At 39.3% G+C, this 22,580-nt stretch overlaps 1 protein-coding gene across 5 annotated transcripts in view; it reads left to right on the forward strand.

Annotated features, from left to right (window-relative positions):
• The window catches only part of adcy7 (adenylate cyclase 7), a 186,401-nt gene that overhangs the window by 102,395 nt on the left and 61,426 nt on the right, over nucleotides 1–22,580 (forward strand). For 4 of the 5 annotated variants that reach the window (XM_043706949.1, XM_043706951.1, XM_043706952.1 and 1 more), the window contains 5 exons: nucleotides 6,320–6,868; nucleotides 9,794–9,991; nucleotides 15,111–15,266; nucleotides 20,389–20,538; nucleotides 22,092–22,237. In XM_043706949.1, the coding sequence (XP_043562884.1) occupies nucleotides 6,695–6,868; nucleotides 9,794–9,991; nucleotides 15,111–15,266; nucleotides 20,389–20,538; nucleotides 22,092–22,237 (824 nt within the window). In that variant the 5' untranslated portion in view covers nucleotides 6,320–6,694. Of the gene's footprint in view, nucleotides 1–6,319; nucleotides 6,869–9,793; nucleotides 9,992–11,768; nucleotides 11,823–15,110; nucleotides 15,267–20,388; nucleotides 20,539–22,091; nucleotides 22,238–22,580 lie in introns of those variants that run through there. The other variant, XM_043706953.1, reaches the window with a different exon arrangement.

The following is a 22,580-nucleotide window of genomic DNA, read 5'->3' on the forward strand; positions in this document are numbered from 1 at the left end:
TGACCGTAATTCTATATATCAGCAGGTTTTCCAAGAGACTAAGACAGGATGAGAGTGGTCATGGAGGGTCAGAAATTCTGTCACATTGTCATTTTTATCTGCTTTGTTGTACCGTACCTCTGAATTGTAAAGTGATTTTTTTAATCCGTTGAAGTGCAACTGGTGTAAATCTACCAGTTTAGAATAATGCTGATTTGTTCAGAAAAAATTAAAAAATCTCAGTTTTCCTCAAAAATGCACCTCTGGACTCCATTAGGCCTGAGTTTCAATGGCAGAGGGAAGGTGAGATATTTGGACTTAGTATCCTTGCTTAATTTAAGAAGAGTATGATGTGAACAATTTCAAGTGTAGAAATCTCTATGTGCTCAAGATGGAATTTGCTATTTTACTTCTTTGTGAAATCACACATCATGCTGAAATACAGCTCCATAGCAGTGGGGCAACAAACAAAAAGTTTGACTTCCTGATTCCTGATCACTCTGTATGGACCGATGCTGTAAAGTGCCAATCAACCACACCGCCCTGTGGCCCAACATTTTAACTCCCCCTTCCACTCTGCCAAGGACATGGAGGTCCTGGGCCGCCTCCACCGCCGCTCCCTCACCACCAGACCCTTGGAGGAAGAACGCCTCATCTTCCGCCTCGGAACACTTCAACCCCAGGGCATCAATGTGGACTTCAACAGTTTCCTCATTTCCCCTTCCCCCACCTCACCCTAGTTCCAAACTTCCAGCTCAGCACTGTCCCCATGACTTGTCCGGACATGTTCTACCTGCCTATCTCCTTTTCCACCTATCCACTCCACCCTCTCCTCCCTGACCTATCACCTTCATCCCCTCCCCCACTCACCCATTGTACTCTATGCTACTTTCTCCCCACCCCCACCCTCCTCTAGCTTATCTCTCCACCCTTTAGATTCTCTGCCTTTATTCCTGATGAAGGGCTTTTGCCCGAAATGTCGATTTTGCTGCTCCCTGGATGCTGCTTGAACTGCTGTGCTCTTCCAGCACCACTAATCCAGAATATGTGAACATCAGCTGAGAGCAGAATTAGAACAGCTGTGATGCCCCACTGTGTGAATAGCCTGCCAACCTCTATTCAGTAAACTGACTGATGTTGACTAGTCACCTAGGTAAGACACTGGCGCGCTGCCACCTCCTACAGAGCTGTAAACAGTTGGACATGAAACCCAGAGAAGATAACTGGGGAAAGTTGTTTGAAAAATAACCCGTTTCACTTGCTTGTCTTAACCAGATTTATGCTCTAGAACCAATAGCACATCTACAAAAGGATTGAGCGAAGTGCTTATTTTATCCTTTTTAAACCAATTCTGGGTTTATGAAATAGTTTTAAACTTAAATGTGATTTGTGGCGATTATGGATAATGTTTTAACAGCGCACTCTTATTTGCAATGTTAAGCTGTGGGCACTATTCTTGACAAACATTGGTGTATAAACAGCTATCATTATTTCCTTGAGAAGCGCATTTTACTATAGAAGCAAGATAAAGCAGTTGGTGGAAAGTAGATGGGAAGGAAGCTGTGTTGCTATTTTCTAGGAAGTTTCCTTTAATGGGTAAGGGGCACCATCTGATTACTGCATACCATATCCTTTTGACATTTTAAGCACTTGTTTAAAAAAAATGTATTTAACTCCTGCCAAGCTGACTGCACTATCTTCCTTATGGCATGGGCAGTAAAATATTAGTGTTAATTGACTTATCATTTATCTATACATGATGCGTGGGCTGCAGAGTTAGGTACATTTAGGTTTCAGAAGAGCTCTGGATGGAGATGGCTTGCAACCTAAGCTACATAATGTGTCCCTATCCTCCCGAAAAACGTTAGAGGCACATAAGCTCCAGCATGATGTTTCAGTGCCGTGACCTGTAATCAGAATGAGGAACAAATTTTGAACAAGGGGAAAGTGGAAAGATGGCAGAAAAGAGCCAGTGGCAAGTAGGTCTGCAACAGGGTGGAAGACATGCAAGACCAGCAGCACACACTATATCAAAGCCCACTCTGACCACATTATCATGGCCTCCTAATTCAATAAAGCTCAATGTATACCTGAGGACAATAACTCCTCTTACGGTGAGGTATTTTACAGTCTTCTGGACTTGTCACAATCCTTGATAAGAAGACTGCTGGAATTCAAGCCTCACTATTTCCCGAGTCACCCCATATCTGAAATATGACCAGGTTAATATGTAGGAGGATTAATTTGATTGACACTAATGTCACAAATTGTGGGTAGAGACCAGGTGTTTTACTGTAACTTTCACATGGAGCAGCTGTATCTGTACCAGTTCTGTAAGGCTCTCATAATTCTATCTGACCAAATGCAATAAATGTCTTCTTATCTAAGAACAGTGTAACTTCTGTTGATAGTTGACAGTGGTGTATTCTCTGCCACTGATCACTAGATATGCCATTGACACAGCAAACCACCTCAAATGCCACTTACATTGTGCCACCTATACCAGTATGTAGCATCTATACATGGAAAATGCTAAAAGGTACCAGGAATAGGCATCTTGGAAAATACAACAGGTGACAGGATCCCAAGACAATCTGTGCTGTGTCCTGATCATGCAGCTATTTGAAGATCCAGACCATCAATTCTGTTTCTTTCTTTCCACAGATACTATCTTACTTTCTGAATAGTTCCAGTGTTTTCTCTTTTTATTATAGTCAATTTTAATAGATTTCAATAGAATGTGATTGAATTTCAAACTGTGTAACTCATTTGAAAATAAACCAGTCACCCCCCCCCCCCCCCCCCCCCCCCCCCCCTCTCCGAAACACAGGGAGCAAGCAGATATGCCCTACCCTTGCCTTCCACATGTTGCCTGTTAAGGGCAGCTGAAAACAGTGCTCCTGTTTCTGCTGAAGCTGCAATTACATTTAAACTGGCACTTGCCCCAAATCATAAACCTATCATGTTAAGAATTTTTTAGTTAATTTGTTCATGGGGTGTGGGCATTGCTGGCTAGGATTTGTTGCACGTGTACACGTGTATCTGCTGGTCGTAATCTTCTGTGTTGTAGGAATTGTGGGTTTAGAAGATGTTATCAAAGGAGCTGTGGTGAGTTGTTGCAGTACACTTTGTTAATGGTTACTGTTCTGCTTTGGTGGTGAAAAGTGCACGTTGAAGTTGGTAGATGGGTGCCAGTCAAGTGGCTTGCTTTGTACTGGATGATGGTAATCTTCTTGAGTGTTGGAGCTGCACACATCTAGGCAAGTGGAGAGTAAACCAATACACTACTGACATGTGCCTTTTAGATGGTTGCGAAGCTTTGGTGGGGAGTGTGGGGTTGGGGTGGGAATGTGCAGGATGTCAGTTACTTCCTGCAGAATCCTCAGCCTACGACTTGTTTTTGTAGTTATTACATGGCTGCTCCAATTCAGTCTCTGCTTTACGGTACCCTCCAGAATCTTGATACAATTTCTAATACCATTGAAAGTGAATGTTAGATTAATTTGATATTTGATCGGATTGTTCACGTTCCTGATGAAGGGCTTATGCCTGACACGTGGACTCTCTTGCTCCTCGAATGATGCCTGACCTGCTGTGCTTTACCATTTCACGACTCTGATCTCCGGCATTTGCAGTCCTCACTTTCTCCGGATTGTCCTCTGGCTTACTGCACTGACTCTGGGTGGGAAATAAAATGTACTCGCCCTTTGGCAGAGCCATTTTGGTAATCTGAAACCTGTATCCAGTTTGTGACGCCAATTGTTATCTGGAAGGACTATGCGATAGTCACTCCTAGCAACACTGTCATGACAAATGCATCAATGATAGGGCAGCAGGGTTTTGGGTGACTTCATTTCCAGAAGGTACAAGGTCAGTTAGGAAAGCATATGAATTGTTGAGATTGCAAATAAAAAGGTTATCAATGAACGTTTAATCACCAAATGAACTGAACTGAACTGAAGATAGGAAGTGTTATTGGAGATGGATGTCCTTGCCCTTGGAGGTAGTGAAGATATATTGTTCAAATATTACGTCTGAGTCAAATAAGATGGCATGGCTGATGGTAGTCTAGTTATTATCGGGAGGAGGTTGGAATTATTGCTCAGAATGAAAGGAAAAAAATTGCATTTATCTAGGATCTTTCCTGACCAGATGATGTCCCAAAATGCTTTACAATCAATGATGTATTTTTGATGTGCAGTCGCAATTGTAATGCAGGGATCAGAGTTTGTGATGGAGATGAAAGAGCCTGGTGTTTCCCAATATTTAAGTAGAGGATATTTCTGCCCATCTAGCATCGCCAGTGATGAGGTAGAAGTGGATATTGTCTGTGTACATGTGGAAGCTGACATTCTGTTTTTGAATGCTGCTGCTGAGGGATAGAAATGGATGAGAAATAGGAGGGGACAAGTACAACTTAGGGGACTCCAGATGTAACCTACTGAATGGAAAACAGGTTCAGGTTAAAGGAGAGTCAAATTGGGCTGGGTAAAAATGGTTATCTAAAATGGATGTCTAACCTAAAGGTGTCTTCTTCTAACATGATAAAATACAATTATTCTTTTCACTATTCCCTTCCTCACTACGTTTAATTGATATCCCATGTCCACGTTAATATGTTGACTGTGCCACAGGAAAATAGTGGGGTTATTCTGGTACTAGTTGCTGTGTTTATCCTGTGTACCTGTTGATGTTGCTACTTTTTTGTTTTGTTCCACTAACTGGGAGGAAAGCTATCCTGGTCAGATTGGATAACTTGCAAATGTCCATGTTGGTAGGAAGCAATGATAAATGCTTATTTAATATAGTTATTGATTTAATATATTTACTTGTTCTTGTGCATAAACAAAGTTTTTTTTGTAGATTGGACTCTGGTTGCTGCAAGTATTGAAATGGTAGCACACAGTAAAAGTATGAATGGTGAAGGAAAGGGGGAATGAAGAAAGTAACTTTTGCCCTGTCAAGTGAGAGAAGCAACTTTAGGTCAGATGCCTCTCAGTTTGACTCTCCATGAAACTGAACTCGAGTTATATGGTCCTCAGTCATTAACGGATCAAATTCTGTTTTTAACACTTAAAAAATGTATTCTTTATCCCTTTAGTAAAGAGAAACTGGAATTTTTTCCTTGTATATACGGATTGGTCTATTTTGTCTGTAGTATCTTGATAATCTTACAAGAATGATAATGTATCAGTGTGTACAGGCTGGTTAAATGATTTTTTTTTGTTATTCTAACTCTGGTGTAGGGACTGTTCTGGCACATTATTTCCCATGAAGAAATGCTAGAAACTGCCATGGAGATGGTAATCTGTTAGTGGAAATGCTGTGACCAAGTTATCCGTCCTTAATAGAGCTTTATTCAGAAATCCTGTTCTTCATGCTACAATTATAATACCCCAGTTTCCGGAGTGCTGAAAGAAGTTAATTCAAACATCCATTCGTAAAGTGTTTGTCATAGCTCCTTAAATGTAACCCTCAATACTAACATTCATTGTTCTTTACTCTTTGCTGTTACCATGGAACTTTTTAGTAACGTAAGCAGCAACACATGTCTTTCTCAGTGTCTGCCTTCTGAAAAGCATGGAAATGTATTTTAAGTCTTTAATCTCACTTTTGTACGTTGGGCAGACATTTGTACGTTGAGGAAAAGAAAAGAATGCTTGAATTTTTCTTTGCATGGTATTTTTATAAGGAATGTCTTTATATAAATGTTATAGTTGATGTTATAATTTGGGATATTGGTACAACCTTACTGAAGCAGTGTAAATGTGTGCATAAGAAACAGGCCTTTTTAGGAATGCTATGCCATTTAAAACAGCACAAATAGGTTATAAGCTGTGGAAAATGAGAAAGAAGTGTAATTTGAAAAACACTAAAATGTTATTCATAATCCATTGTACTTTTTTTTGAATGTCTCTAATAAGAAAATTGGGAAGAAAATATTAGTGATGATTTAGTGTAAATTTGATAGTCTGAGTTTAAAATCATGAAGTGCTGGAGAAACCTAGTAGGTTTGGCAAGGAGAAACGGGATTTTGAGTCCAATATGACTCCTTATTGGAACCCAAACAACTTAATGTATTTAAGGTTTATATTATTATAATATATTCTATGTATATTATGGTTTTTGAAATTGTATAACAGTTTCAGAATAAATCAACAATAGGTAGGAAGGTACTTAAAATTATGTATTTATAAAACTGAGTTCAATCAACAAAGCTGTAGTGAATGTTCAGTTAAGAAAGAAATAATTAAATATCAATTTGCTGAAATGCATAATATGAATTGTCCTACCTGCAAGTGCTCAATCTAACCAATTCCTCTTTTATTATTCTTTGCAGGACAGCTAATACTAGAGAAAGCAGTAACTATCTTTCCCAGATGTTGTAAAGCATATCATTTATTTGGCAATGATCATTCAGAAGTGCTGGAAACAAGATGTTCTTTCAAAGCTGAGAATCATGTTAACTACAATTGATGAAGAGCACATGGTGGGCCAAAACGTCAGAAAAGACTGGGCAGAATGATCCCCACTTCCTTTTGCACTGCATTTGAGCTAGAAGAAAAACACCAGAATGCGACTAAATCAAGAACAGTGCTTTTAACCAAACAGGAAGTGAAAATCTCCTTTAACAAGAAGCCTTGGTAGACATGCTTTAAATTTTGAACTTCCAACATTTTAGCTTGTAAGGGAAAAAAAAAATTGATTGATAACAATGCCATCAAGGGGAAAATACTTTATTAGTGAAAATGAAGCTCGTAAAAGTACAGACTCACTGTATGAGACTTATTGCTGTATGAGCCAGCAACTCCCACTTGTTGTCCTCTTCCTAGTGATAATCATTGGGGCTTGTATAGCTCTGATTGCTCTTTTCTTTTCCATTGACCTGGTAAGTGTTAGTCTAAATATCTTGCCAACTTATACATTACGAATTGTTAATATTCTTTGTAAATGAAGAATGCTACTTTCCAGTGTCATTTTTCATTACAAATTTGGTATATATTTTAGATCTGAAAACATATAGAGCCAATTAATTATAACACAGTAACTCAATGCATTTTAAGCTGTGGTATTTTGAAGTTTTGTTTTTGAATTATGTTGTCCAATTATTGTCTCCTTTTGAGGAAAGAACTTGGAACAAGTTTTGACATTGTAGCCTCCTCACATATGCCAGGCACACCAGAACACTACACCTCCATATAGCTGTGCTGTATCTGGAATTGGAGTCGAGAGTGTGGTGCCGAAAAATACAGCAGGTCAGGCAGCATCCGAGGAGAAGGAGATTTGATGTTTCGAGCATAAGCCCTTCAGGAATTACATCAGGCATCCCTGATGAAGGGCGTATGCCCGAAACGTCGAATCTCCTGCTGCTCAGATGCTGCCTGACCTGCTGTGCTTTTCCAGCATCACGCTCTCGACTCTAATTTTCAGCATCTGCCGTCTTCACTTTCTCCCTGTATCTGGAATTGTTCATATCTCAGTATTCTTTCACTGTCACTGGGTCAAAATCCTGAAACTCCCTTCCTAACAGCACAGCAATACCTCAACCAACAGTAAGATCTTGTAATTATGCAGTGTTTCAATGTAACAAAATGTCCCATGGTGTTTGATAGCAGCATGCCAAACAAAATATGACATGGAGGCATGATACAAGATCAGGTCAGATGAAGGAGGTATGTTTTAAGGAGTGTCATAAAAGAGGAGAGAGATAGATGGGCAAGCGTAAGGAGTGAATTCCAGAGATTTAGACCAAAGCATCTGAAGGCACAGTCACAGATGTTCAAATTTCCAGAACTGAAGGAGTTCTGGAGGGTTGTGGGGCCGGAGGAGATTTCATAGATGCGGGCAGAAGGAATGAGTAAGGCCACTGAGGAATTTGAACCGAGGATAAATTTTGAAATCAAGTCTTTGTTTGACCAGTAGAGATAGGAGAAATTGAGGTCTGCAGATGCTGGAGATCAGAGCTGAAAATGTGTTGCTGGAAAAGCGCAGCAGGTCAGGCAGCATCCAGGGAACAGGAGAATCGACGTTTCGGGCCTAAGTTCTTCTTCAGGAATGAGGAAAGTTTGTCCAGCAGGCTAAGGAGACAAGGTGGGGGGAGGGGAAATGAGGAAACTGGTGAAATCCGAGTTCATCCCTTGTGGTTAGAACATAGAACATAGAAGAATACAGCGCAGTACAGGCCCTTTGGCCCGTGTTGAGCCACAGGGTGGTTGGGTTGGTTGGTCCGGGTGTCCCAGAGGTGTTCTCTGAAACACCTCCTCCTCACTACCTTTTATCTTAGCCTGCTGAACAAACTTTCCTCATTCCTGAAGAAGTGCTTATGCCCGAAACGTCGATTCTCCTGTTCCCTGGATGCTGCCTGACCTGCTGTGCTTTTCCAGCAACACATTTTCAGCAGTAGAGATAGGGGAATGTGCAAGATAAGACTCATGTTGTCGTGTTTTGGATGATCTCAAGATTTATAGAAGGTAGAATGGGGAAAGTTTCACCAGGAGTTTATTGGAATGGTCAAGTCTAGAGTTTACCTCTTAGATTACTACAGATCAAAATCAAAGCTTGCCTTTTACAGTGGGAAGTTGGAATGGTTTACAGATACTGACTTTCTTGAGAATGAATATATTGATTCCCTTTTTCATTTTGTAAGTCAGTCACATTTATTAAAAGAGAGAAATCACTGTTTGGAATTATGGCTTCAATGTAATTTTTTTAATATAAATTTCAGAATTCCTGCTGCTGACCTTGTGCTGTTTATATTCGGCAGAGGTTGGTACCACACCAGCTGATGTTTTGATCACCATGGTGTTGTATTTCTAAATTGTCATACCACCCAAGCCTCATTAATGTTTGTCATACGAAAGAAAATCATAATTAACTCAATTGCTTATGAAGAAGAATAAATATCTGGCACAATATTGCCCAATTAAATAAATGAATCGTTTTCAATGCAACTGATCTCAAACCTGTAAATACCAGCGAACGTCTACCAAATTACTCAAATATTTCCTTCATAATGTTTGGGGCAGGCACCATTTTAATTTCCTTCTTTGGGAATAAACTAACACAACATAGAGATCAAAATGTATGCATATTTTTGGATGGTGTGGTTGGAAAAATCACTAAATGTGATCACAAAATGGATTTTTTTTAATGCAAAATGGTCTTGCACCAAGCGTTTCTCTTTTTATGGTGGAATCTTAAATCAGATGAAGTTTCCAAGTTTTGGGTGGTGGATATCCCCAGCTGATATAGATCAGCTACTCAATCTGTAGATGAGATGCAAATCATGGACCTATCCTCCTATGGGTCCATAGCACTCAAGATTTCACCATAAAGTCAGAGAGAAAATTTATGATTTACTGAGCTGCAAACAGTGGAGAGAAAAATCCACAGTTTCATTTGAATTAATGATATAAAACTGAACTAGCCACATTGACAATCAAGTGTGAAAAGGAAGAGATTGATGCCTGTTCTGAAGCCAGAGTTAGATATTCAAGGCACTCTGATACTCAGCTCATAACAAGCTTTGACACTGAGCCACAGTTAATTAGGTTATCCTATCCGTGCACTGACCATCCATTGGAGAAGTAATCACTGAAGAGACAACAGTGAGGCAACCTTTAATGGTCTAGAAAATGGTTTGATATTTGAAGTAATTAAAGTATGTGCATTTTGATGTGGCACCATAACAGTTACTGTTGTCAAGCCTTCAATGTGATTGTGGTAATGAATAACTATATATAATTACAATGCTTCACAAATGGAAATCAAGTCATATATAATTCATATTAATTATGTATTTTCTTTCAAACAGAACGTTCAGATGCACCTTCTCTTTTTTATTACATTATGCACTGCTTTGGGCATATTTATAGTGATTTTTATTCTTGTCTGCATTGAGTCGTTATTTCAAAGGTGGATGAAGATATTTGCATTAGTCATTTGGGTTTGTCTTCTTACTATGGGGTACGTTTTCATCTTTGCTGGTGGTATTATCTCTGCTTGGGACCAGGTAAGCTCATTTCAATTTTTAACTTCCTGTTATGGTGCACATTTGTTTTGTCTTAAATTCTTTGGCGTTGAATTTCTGCATGGATTCTTCTGTAATTTTAGCTGAAAGTTGCTTTATTCCTGCAGTTTTCTTTTTAACAAAACTTCCCAAGGGAACTTAAGAGATCCCTTGTATAAGTTACACCCTGTGTATCTCAAGTGAAATCAGGTCACTTTTCTAGATTTGTCAACTGGAAATTTTATTAAATGTGTGATTTAAGCCAATATGAAATTTGCTTTGAAGTTTTCAACTCTTGTTGAATCAGTTTCTCTTAGTTGGTAACCCTTGGAAAAACATGGTTTGAAACCATTGAAATTATGTTCATTATTTGATATGAAGCCCTTGATTTCAATTAAACTATGCTGCAATGTTGGTGATCCAGTCTTTCAAGTGACTCCTTTAAGCTTCAATTTTTTTTTCATTCATTGGATAGTGGTGTTGCTGGCACTGCCATCATTTATTGAAAACTTAACTGCTCTTGAGTTGCCACCTTGAACTGCTGCAATTGGTGTGATGAAGGGAAACCCGACAGTGATGTTCCTTAAGGAATTGTTGTATCTTGATCCAATGACAATGGTGACATATTTCCAAGGCAGGATGGTGCATGACTTAAATGGGGGACCTGTGGCTAATGGGTGTTCCCATGTGCATGCTGCTCTACTTCCTTCAGATACTCAAGACCAAGGGGTTAAGAGATGCTGTCAAATCGCAGGCATGTACTTTGTAGATTGAACACGCTAAGACTACAGTGTGTACCCTGTGGACGAGATGAATGTCTTCAGTGGGGAATGGATTGCCAGTAAAGCAAGCTGCTTTATTCCAGATAGTGTTAAGCTTCTTGACTAATTTAAGTTAGCCTTATCCACATAAGTGGGGAGCATTCCATAACACTGATTTGTGTCTTAGAAATTCTGGAATGAATTTCTCAAGTCAACAGCAGAATAACCCACTACAGAATATCAAACTACTGATCTGCACTTGTAGCCACAGTACTTATTTCGATCCAGTTCGGTTCCTGATTAATTGGGATTGCATCCACACTCCCTGGAAGTTGAGAATGGGGAATTACCCCCCCCCCCATTGAACGTCAAGGGGGGTGTAATTAGACCACCTCTTGTTAGCGATGGTCATTGCTTGGCATTTAGAGTCACACAGCACAGAAACAGACCCTTTGGTCCAACCAGTCCACGCCAACCATAGTCCCAAACTAGACTAGTCCTGCTTGCCTATGCTTGGCCCATATCGCTCCAATCTTTCCCTATTCATGTCCTTATCCACATGTCTATCAAATGTTGTAACTATAGCCACATCCACTACTTCCTCTGGAAGTTCATTCCACATGCATCACTGTGTTTTAGAAAAAAAAATTGCTCCTCGTGTCTTTTCTCATCTCACCTTAAAAATATGCCCCTTGGTCTTGAAATCTCTCACCCTGGGGAAAAGGCTCCTACCATTCACCTTATCTATACCTCTTTTTATTTTATAAACCTCTATAAGGTCACGTATCAATCTCCTATGTATGGAATAAATGTTATTTATTACTTAAAACCCTCTGAATGTGGTGCAGGTCTTCCTATATTTGGGCATAGACTGATTCCATATCTGATGAGTTGTGAATGAAGCTGAACACTGCAATCATTAGCAAACAGCCCCATCTCTGACCTTATGTTGGAGGGAAGGTTAATGATGAAGCAGCTGAAAATGGTTGGGCCTAGGACATCCACTTGAGGAATTCCTGCAGAGGTGTCCTGAGATGCAGATAACTGGTCTGCAGCAACCATCTTCCTCTGTGGTGAGCAGTGTAGTGAAGATGTTTTGCCTGATTTCCACTGGATTCAGTTTTATGTGGGCATTTGATTTAATTGCTGCCTTAATGTCAAGGGTAGTCACACTCACTTCATTTCTGGAGTTCAGCCCATGTTTGAACCAAGGCTGTGAAGAGCTCAGGAGCTAAACGGCCTTGGCTAAATCCAAGCTGAGCATCAGTGAGCAGATAATTGTTGTGTAAGTGCCACTTGATAGCACTGTTGCTGACCTCTTCCTTCACTTTGTTATTGATTTGAGAGTAGGTTGATGTGGAAATCGTGGGCCAGTGAGCATTGGCCTACTTTTTGTGGATAAGACGTATCCAAATAATTTTCCACCTGATTTATTAGATGCCAGTGTTGTGGCTATATTGGACTGTTGGCATATGCTAGTGATGAAACATCTCTACACTTTAAAAATGGGACTTGATCTCCACGGGAACTGTGCTGTGATAACTCCTACTTATAACTTTCATGGGCAGAGTAGATTAAGTGAGGTGATGACCAAATTGGTTTGTCCCCCATGTTGGTTTTCTCACTGCCTCAGTTTCCTTTATGGTTCTGTCAGTATCAGTGCTACCCTTTTGGTAATCATTGTCCCCAAAACGGATTGTTTTATTTCAGGACTACCATCTGTTCTTCTTCTTCCATGTGATGTTTAACAGATTCATCAATTGAAGAAGGGGAGAAGATGGTTATCAACAGGTTTCCTTACTTGAAGATGACCCGATAACACGAGTCTTGAAGCCTGAATGCTTGACCAGCCTACAGGATTGTTGTCCCAATTTCAGCTTCCTCAGATATTTGGGAGGAAGACATACTGACACAGACATTAGTTGGGGCACTACAGGAATACAGTACTGAGTGCAATTTTGGTCTCCCTGTTATATGAAGGATGTTGTGAAACTTGAAAAGGATTCAGAAAAGATTTACAAGGATGTTTCCAGGTTTGGGGGGTTCGAGCTATAGGGAGAAACTGAATAAACTGGGGCTATTTTCCCTGGAGCATCAGAGGCTGAGGGGTGACTTTATATGGGTTTATAAAACCATGAGGGGCATCGATAGGGTAAATAGACAAGATCTCTTCCCAGGGTTTTGGGAAGTCCAAAACTAGAGGGCATAGGTTTAAGGTGAGAGGGGAAAGATTTAAAAGGGACCTAAGGGGACCTGCATGCAGAGGGTGGTACGTGTATGGAATGAGCTGCCAGAGAGTGGTGGAGGCTGGTACAATTACAACATTTAAAAGGCATCTGGATGGGTATATGAATAGAAAGGGTTTAGAGGGATAGAGGCCAAATCCTGGCAAATGGGACTACATTTACCTAAGATATATTGTCATACCTATTGCCTTAGTTGTGCTGGGTGATTTCTCTGGTTTTACTATTGTTTTCTCTTAATGTGACTGAGACCGCAGTTAACAATTTGGAGGAACGCATAGGTCCTGTTGAGTAAAGACTGATTAAAAGTAGGTGACAGTTTTTCGAACTGTCTCATGGTTTTTTAGTCACATTAGTGATCAAGTATTTTTGATGTTCCAGTCTCATTTAATTTACTGAATTTTAAATTCCCTCCGTTGTCATGATAAGATTTGAACACATGCCTCCAGATCATTAGTCCAGCTTCCTAGATTGTTTGCTCAATATATAGCCACTATACAATTATACCTGGTACTATTGCAAAAATGGGTATTAATTGATATTCTGAGCAATGCTTCATTCAGCCTACACGCGACAGTAGTGTGCAGAAAGCTGGAAGGAACCCGGTACACTGATCACAAGCTGTCTCCTTTAAGCAATTGTGGGAAACAAAAAAAAATTAACTTACGAATTGAATAGTCTGCACACAAAAAAAGATGAGAGGGCGTTATGGAGTCATGGAGATATACAGCACAGAAACAGACCCTTCGCTCAACTCGTCCATGCTGACTAGATATCATAAGTAAATGTAGTCCCATTTGCCAGCATTTGGCCTCTATCCCGCTAAACCCTTTCTATTCATATACCCATCCAGATACCTTTTAAATGTTGTATTTGTACCAGCCTCCTCCACTTCCTCTGGCAGCTCATTGCATACACGTACCACCCTCTGCATGCAGGTCCACTTAGGTCCCTTCTAAATCTTTCCCCTCTCACCTTAAACCTGTGCCCTCTAGTTTTGGATTTCCCCAACCCTGGGAAGAGACCTTGTCTATTTATCTTATCCATGCCCCTCATGGTTTTATAAACCCCTATAAAGTCACCCCTCAGCCTCTGATGCTCCAGGGAAAATAGCCCCAGTTTATTCAGTTTCTCCCTATAGCTTGAATCCCCCCAAACCTGGCAACATCCTTGTAAATCTTTTCTGAACCCTTTAAAGTTTCACAACATCTTTCCGATAGGAAGGAGGCCAGAATTGCACTCAGTACTGTATTCCAATAGTGGCCCAACTAATTTCTATACAGATGTAACAAGATCTTCCAACTCCTATAGTCAATGCTTTGCTCTGGAGTAGTGTTTTGCCTCTAAAAAACAGTCAGCCTGATATTTAAGCCCAGTATATACGTAGAGTAGTCTTTAAGGTTCATGTGGTGCTGGGATAGAGGCACTATGTTGGAGTCAGGAGGCCCAGGTTCAAGTTTTGCCTGCTCAGGAGGTGTAATAACCTCTCTGAACAGGTTAATGAGAAATAGTGCAGGTGTACACCCTGGAATCTCTTTAAGAACTAATTACATCTCCAGAGGGCAACCTCTGGTTGGTAAATGCAGTACATTGCAGTTGCACTCACAATGTGAAAGAGAAATCCTATTAAACTATGTTTAAATTATGAAGAATTACAGCACCCCTTGTGATTAAATCCAGCAACACTTCCTAAAGAATCAATAACAATCACCTCCAGTCCTTGTAGCTATTTCAAAGTCCTATTGTCCTCTCCATTTGAGTAGAGTGTGGTGCCTCTGCATTTAGGAGGAATCAGATTTCCCTGCTCTGCCATTTATTGTGGTATTTGTATGGAAATACAAATCTTGAATAAGTCAACATCACACAGGAGAGAGAGAAAATTGAAGAGCACCCTTTCATATCTCCTAGCAACGGTGTTGCTTGCACATTGCTAAAGCAAAGGACTGTGTCACCTCTTGCCTTTGTTGAGGGTATGATGTCAAAGAGGGGACTTTTAAAACTTGTCCTGTGATATAAAGAGTAAAAAAACAAATTGTTTTATTTGGAGGATTGTTTTACAAGTACAGGATACAAGTTCGAGATTTAAATAATAAACCTTATTTTCTATTTTCGTTTAAGGTACCATTCTTTTTGTATATAAACTTTGTTTTGTATACAATGCTGCCATTATGTATACGAGATGCCATCTGTGCAAGTATCCTGTCATCCATCTCTCATATTGTTACCCTCAGTATTCATTTTGGAGTTTTATCAATCAGTTTACTTACTTATCAGGTGAGTCTACTTGAAGTTTCGAAGTGGTTTGTATAATTTTCTCTTTCCTTTTGGACCCGCTACTCATCTAAGTCAAAACTCCATGATTAAGTCAGTAGGTTTGACACACATATGTATCGAAGATGATAATGCATTCATAAATGAGAAGCAAATACATTGATATCTCACTTTATGCACACTAAAATGAATACATAAATGATGTATGCAAATGAGTGATTTGAAAGAGAAAGCCCAATGACAAAAATGTGGTATGATGAAATCTTGTTACATTTCTTAATGCCAAATTCTGTATTGTTGGATTAATATAAATTTAAGAAAATTTGCAATAAACTGTATGTCCTTTTAATTGTGATCAATGATATATGATAACAAGCAATATGTTCCCCCATAAGCAGTGAAGAAACTAAAATGTGCACAAAGAATACATTCTCCCGGTTAACTAACTTATCTTTAGGTTTTCGTCCTTACTACTCCACTTTGCTATCTGGAAGATCATTCCAAGTGGTTTTGTTTATTTTGTATGAACTTGATCTTCCTGATTTTTTTTTTTGTGAAGTTCCCTTCACCAGCTTACAACTGTGCTTCATTGGTCTAACATCCTGGCAAACCTCAAACTGGTGTCTCTACTCCTAATTGTCACCGTCATTTCAGATCTTGGATACTTCCCATCATGAATGCAATTTTCCCCTTCCTGGAGGTGGTGAAAGAGGTGATGAGAAAGAGAAATAATGGTGTGAATTGGTCCCGGAGAGTAACTTGCCCTCTTCTTGCCAGCTGAACAATTGAATGCTAGACGAGAAGCCCTTAAGTCATCAATTAATGAGCAACTCACCATCTCCCCTGTAACACAAAAGATGATTAGTTTCCCGAAATTATGGTAAATCATGGCAACCTGCCAGGTTAATGGGGGGGGCCTGCCAATTGACCAGATCTGGGGATAATTGGAGGCACCAGCTTCCCCTCTCCCTGCGACACCCAAACTTCCAGCAAGAAGACAAAATGAAAACTTCCGACTGCTTGATTCCCAAGGAATAGAACTCCAGAGTTGAACTTTAGGAGCCAGGAGATGCTGGTCTCTGACCAGTGGTTTCTGAAGTCTCAGGGGATCAGTGTAGAGAATTATAACAGGGCTGTTCCTATCAACTCTGTGAGAGAGCTCACGTGTTCCCCCACCAACCCCCGTCCCCCACCAATATTTAGAATATGGGAAAATCATGCCCCATCTTTCAATAGTTTCCTTTGCACAGATGTCTGATGTACCTAAAGATGAGTCTAGAATGCACCTAAGCATTTGTTTCCATTTCACCTTTTTGCTGTTCCTGCAGCATACATAATGTACTTGTTCCTTTTCATTTATCTGTCAGAAGTCTCAATGGATAGAATTGTACAACCTCCTTTTGTCGGGCCTCAGCTGTTTTTTTTCTGACTCCAGCTGCTGGGCCTAGCCTCCTATCATCTGGGGATATAAGCAGCAGGCAAAGTGTTAGAGACTGTAACATAGAAATTTGGGTACCATAAATTATTCAGATCCCTTTCTCATTGTTTGACTTAAACAAAACTTTTTGATTCTATTTCGATCTTGCAACATATTTGAGATTCTTCAGGTCACACTTGTTTTTATTTGATTTCACCATGAACTACAAGTAGATATTGTCAACAATGAAGCTCAGGCTTTCACATTTTTTGTGCTGTGTAGATCACCCAGCCGCTATTTCAAATGGCAATTTATACTTTTTCATTTGGCAGAGGTCATGCACTGCATCGACTGAGCTTACCTCCAAGAGAAATTGGCCACAGAAATTATAACCTGTTACCAGATTCTGCTGTGTGAAAGATCTAATAGGAGAAGAATTTAGGACTATTGGAGGTGGGGGAGTAAAGGGACAATTCCACCAACTTTTGAATGCAGTGGCTTTACCTTGGTTTGCTATCCTTGTCAGGGCATGCTGAGGTTGAGGGCAAAATTGTGATCTGCTGATCTTTTTCAGTCTGAGCCGTACTCAGTAGGATTTTCTATAGATAGCTGGTGGTGTGATTGATTGGCACATAATCACAATCCGAAGGGAGAAGTAATTATAGTCATTAAATTTAATGATAGCTAAGCATCCTTCACTATAATTTACTACTTGTGTAGTTCACAATGTTGTGTGGCATATTTACTGAGCTTTGAACTTGGCCTATCTAAATTCCAATTTGGAAAAGAGGCTTGCAATGTTGTAATTTTAAAATTTGCTAAGCAGTTTTTTGTCATCGTCTGCCAGACAAATTAAAGTGAGCACTGCTAGTAGTGGCAGAATTTGGAAAAGTATTGAATATAATTTGCTCAATTAATTACGCTCATATCACCTAAATCTCCCTCTAGGATGCTATATTTTCTTGTTCCAGTAAAGAGAAATTTTGTAAGTCTAATTGGATACAAAATTGACTGCGTGATAGGAGACTGAGTGTAATGAGCAATAGATACTTTTCGGATTGGTTTATAGTAATGTTCCCCTGTGCTTGGTATTGGAACCTTGCTTTTCTTGATATATGGTGATGATCTGTGTCTTTTGTGTGCAGAAGACTAATTCTAAGTTTGCACACGACGCTATGCTTGAAAGAATTGTAAACTGTGAGGAAGGTAATGTCCAAGGGCATTGGCAATGGTGGAATATGGCAGATGAGATTCAATGCAAAGAAGTGTGAGATGGTACACTTTTGTTGGAAGAACATCAAAAGACAATATAAAATAGGGGGTATGATTCTATAGGGGGTGCAGGAGCAAAGGAACCTGAGTGTACATGCACACAGATCTTTGAAGGTGTTAAAAAGTTAATAAAGCATACAGTGTTCTTCGCTTAATTAATTGTGGCATAGAGTAGTAAAGCAGGAGGTGGTGTGAGATTTGTACAAGACACTCAGACCTGAGCTGCAGGATTGTGTACAGTTGTAAGTGCCTCAATATCAGTCAGATGTGAATGCATTGGAGAGAGTGCAGAAGCTGTTTACAAGAATGGTTCCAAGAATGAGAAACTTCAGATGTGGGGATAGATGGAAGAATTTGGGACTATTCTCCTTGGAAAGGAGGAGACTGAGAGGAAATTTGATGCAGGTTTTCAAAATGGTGCATGGGCTGGATAGAATAGATGTGGGGAGCTGTTACCATTCGGAAAATAAAAAAAAGGGTGCAGATTTAAAGTGATATGCAAACAAAGCAAGGGTGTTGTGAGATTTTTCAGTGAGCAAATTGTTAGAATTGGGAATGCACTGCCTGAAAATGCAGTGGGGTAGGTTCAATTGAGGCATTCAAGAGGGCATTGGATAATTATTTGGATAGAAATGGTGTTCAGGAATAGGGGGGAAAGACTGGATTGGCACAAGGAAATAGAAATTGTGCAGACATGATGGGCTGAATGGCCTCCTTCTGCATTAAAACAATTCCTATAATTCTATGATTTTCTTCAATCCTGAATTTTATTATAATTATTAAAGCTAAAGATAGGCCGTACAGATGAACTGCAAAACAGATTTTTGTTGTTGGAAATTAGACAGTTTATCACTGATTTTGTAACTAAGTTTTGTTTTTCTTTAATATATTAATGTTTAAGGATAAAGAGATCCTACAAATACTTATCTTTCTCAATGGATGACTCATCAACAACAAACGTCTGAGCAATATAATGATTGTAGCACAGCATTTTAGTTGCATTTACTCAGTTGTTTACAAGTGTACAAGGGCAAGCAACGTCAATGTTTGGCAGAGTTTACTGGCTCATAACAGAATAGAGAAACATCAGCTCATGACAAACTGATTTTTAATGTCCTTTATGTAACCTGCATCTGTGTAATCTGTTTCTACCACCAGAATTTGCTTAGAAAACGTTGTTTTATTTTTCTATATGAAACAAAGAACTGAGAGTGTTGGAAACCTGAAACAAAAACAGAAATTGCTGGCGAAACTCAACAGATTTGGCAGCATCTGTGGGGAGAAAGCAGAGTTAACATTTCGGGTCCAGTGATTCTTCATGATGAGTTTCACCAGCAATTTCTGTTATTGTTTTATGTAGGCTTTGTAAAGTTGAGTACTAATCTTTAAAGTGGTTTACGCAATCATAACTCTGAGTTGCCAAGATGCGGAGGTACTGGTGTGAAGTCACCTGATAAAGGAGCAATGCTCTGAAAGCTTGTCATTTCAAATAAACCTGGTGTCATGTGACTTCTGACTTTAAAAATGCTAAACCAGTTTATGAAGCTGGTATCAACTACCAGAAAGAAGTGCTTTTTTAAAAAAAATAAGTTTGCGTTCTTTAGTCACTCTTTTTTTTTGTCTCCAATAAAGCTCTTACTTTTTTGGGCTGCTCCCAGCTGGTCATCGCATGGTAATACAACCAAGTGGGAAGGAAATGCAGCCATTACCATCCTCCAACCAGGCACTTTAACACTTCAGTTTCTAAAGCATTCTCCGATCATTAATGGATGTTAGATGTCATGTACAGATTCAGGGCAAATTAAAAGAAAGTTAAGAAACAATATTGAGAATTTCATTTATCATTCCACTCATGGTAGGAGGAAGTGATTTTATTCAGAGAGTCTACTGGCCACCAACGTATTTGAGAGTGGCCTTCTGAGTAGTTGGCAAGATTTTCAACCTGCACTAGGCAAGAACCTCATTGCAGTATTTATATTTGATTGTTGTGGAAACCCAAGCCGGTTTTAAGGTACCCAGGTTGTTCCAAACAATGGTTCTTAAATGGACTACAAGGAGGCTGCTGTTACACAGCTGAAGTTCTCCTCCTGTTTCTACAGGACTCCTACAATAAGCTGTCTGCTACTCTGTGCCATTCATGCCAGATTGTGTTCACCTCCTCCTTTTAAATGTCTTGACCAAACTTTGCTCTGCAGCAAAACTATCAGACTCTGGCAATTAGTTTCCTTTCCCCCACATAAGTTAACCAACACATGTGGTCAAATTAGGTGTAACTATGTTTTGAAACCATAAGAGTATAGTTAAGTTCATAAAAGCTGTATAAAATAGAGCAATTCAACCTTTCAGTGAAGATTTGGGTGTTAAGTGTTATATAAATAATACATTAGACAAATCAGATACTGCATTTAAATACTAACCTTTATTTTTGTATTCCAGTTGATTTCCAATGCTGTAATATTTTTCTGTGGCTGCTTGATTGGCCTTTTTCATAAATTTTCAATGGAACGTGCCTTAGAGCAAACTTATGAGGACACTTTAAGCTGCATACAAATAAGGATGCAGTTGGATATTAAGAAGAAACAACAGGTGAGGATAGTAAAGTTTGTCTTCAATTCCAGTTTATAACAAGAGTTTTACTGAGGAGAATGATACAATGTGTAATCCATTTCCTTCTGTTTAAAAGTATTATGATTAAAGATTGGATTAAGCTTTCCCAAAATGTCTTGGGGAGCAATATTTTATGTAAATATTGTGACTACTTTACTCTTCCACCAAGATTGATGTAGATTTCCACAAGTTGAGCTTTCCCTAGGATCATACAATAGTTAGAACTTTTGAAGGAAGTCACTTAGCTTGTCATATCCATGCTAGCAATATACCTTTAATTCCACTTGCTTGCCTTTTTCCCTGTAGCCCTGAAATTCTTTTCTGTTCAGATAATTATATAATTCCTTGTGAAAGTGATGATGGAGTCTGACTCCCCCACACTCTCAGGTGATACATTCCAATCCTAACCATTTGATGTGTAAAAACAATTTTTCGAGAGTCAGAGTCATAGAGAGACACATACAGCATTGACACAAGCCCAACCCATCCATACTGGCCATGTTTCCTGAACAGAACTAGTCCCTTTTTTTGCGCTTGGCCCATATCCCTCTAAATGTGTCCTCTCCATGTACCTGTCAAAATATCGTTGAAATGTTGTGGCTGTATCTGCCTCTACCGCTTCCTCTGGCAGCTCATTCCATACCCGCACCATCCTCTGTGAAAAAGTGACGCCTTTAAAATTTTTCCCCTCTCACCTTAAACCTATACTATATGTTACCACCACCTCTTTTGCCGGTAACCTTAAATTGGTGACTACTAGTTCTCAACGCTTCCACCAATGTGAACAATTTCACATTATCTAATTCTGTTCAGACCCCTCGTGGTTTTGAAGACCTCTAGTAAATCATGTCTCAACCTTTATTTGATGGAGAATAGTCCCATAGCACATATATGCAGTTCCATTTGTGTGAATATTCCCCCACCCCCACCCCCCACCTCACATATGCAAAGCTAGTCTTATACAAGTTCATTATAACTGTTGTGGACTTGACCTGACTAACGCTAGAGTTATCCCAATTCTGGGTTTCTCCCAGGGAGATTCCTGCTGGAAGAGTTAATTATAAATATGGGCAGGTGAATTGCATGGTTTCAGGGTGAATGCTTTAAATTGTTGAAAGATCAATGTATGCGTTGCTTGAATTTGCCATATTTATTTGTAAGTAAGGCCCCCAACTAAAGTGTGGAATTTGATGATTACGACCTTCGAGAGAAGCCACAGTCCAAACCGAGTTCTCTGTAATTGTCACTTAATATTCAACGCTACTTAAAAAGTTCTTGGGATGTCTGCTTTGGGGATGTAGTACTTGGTAGGATGTTAAAGGTGTCTGAAGATGTGGTTATTTTATCGTTGGCTTGGAGGTGCTAAATGCTGACATTGCAGTCTTCAGTATTCATTCCCGAGTAGTGAGGTTGATTCACATGACCTCAAGCCATATCAATTTTATTAAATCAAATGAACAGTTATGCTAAGGTGACAATAAAATATTGAAGGTGTTATGTACATTTACCCTGCACCATTTCTTTTATTCCAGGAAAGCCTGCTGTTATCAGTGTTGCCAGTTTATATATCTATGGAAATGAAACTTGCTATTATTGAACGTTTGAAAGAAAATAATTATTATCCACACAAGCGTGATAATTTCCACAGCTTGTATGTAAAGAGGCACCAGAATGTAAGGTACAATGTAACTATTCATGATCTTCATGGTATTGACAAAGCATTGCATTAAGATTTAGCCTGTGCACGCAAGAAAATTTCAGTTTGTGCCTACTTTTGAAATTTTTTAAAAATGCAGTATGTTAAAATATAGTGATTTTTCAAGTATTCACCTGAGGAACATGTTTTATATTGAGTACCCCACTTCCAGCTGCATGAGACAATATATTACTTTATTTTGCACTTTAGTAACAAAGTTCGTTGGACAAAGTTGCAAGTGAAAGCATAGTCTCCATATCTAACTGATCAAACCATTCATAATTTTTCACACTTGTATGAGATCCTGTCAGGATCACCTCTGATT

The sequence above is a fragment of the Chiloscyllium plagiosum genome, chromosome 17 (assembly GCF_004010195.1).
Source record: "Chiloscyllium plagiosum isolate BGI_BamShark_2017 chromosome 17, ASM401019v2, whole genome shotgun sequence".
NCBI lineage: Eukaryota > Metazoa > Chordata > Chondrichthyes > Orectolobiformes > Hemiscylliidae > Chiloscyllium > Chiloscyllium plagiosum.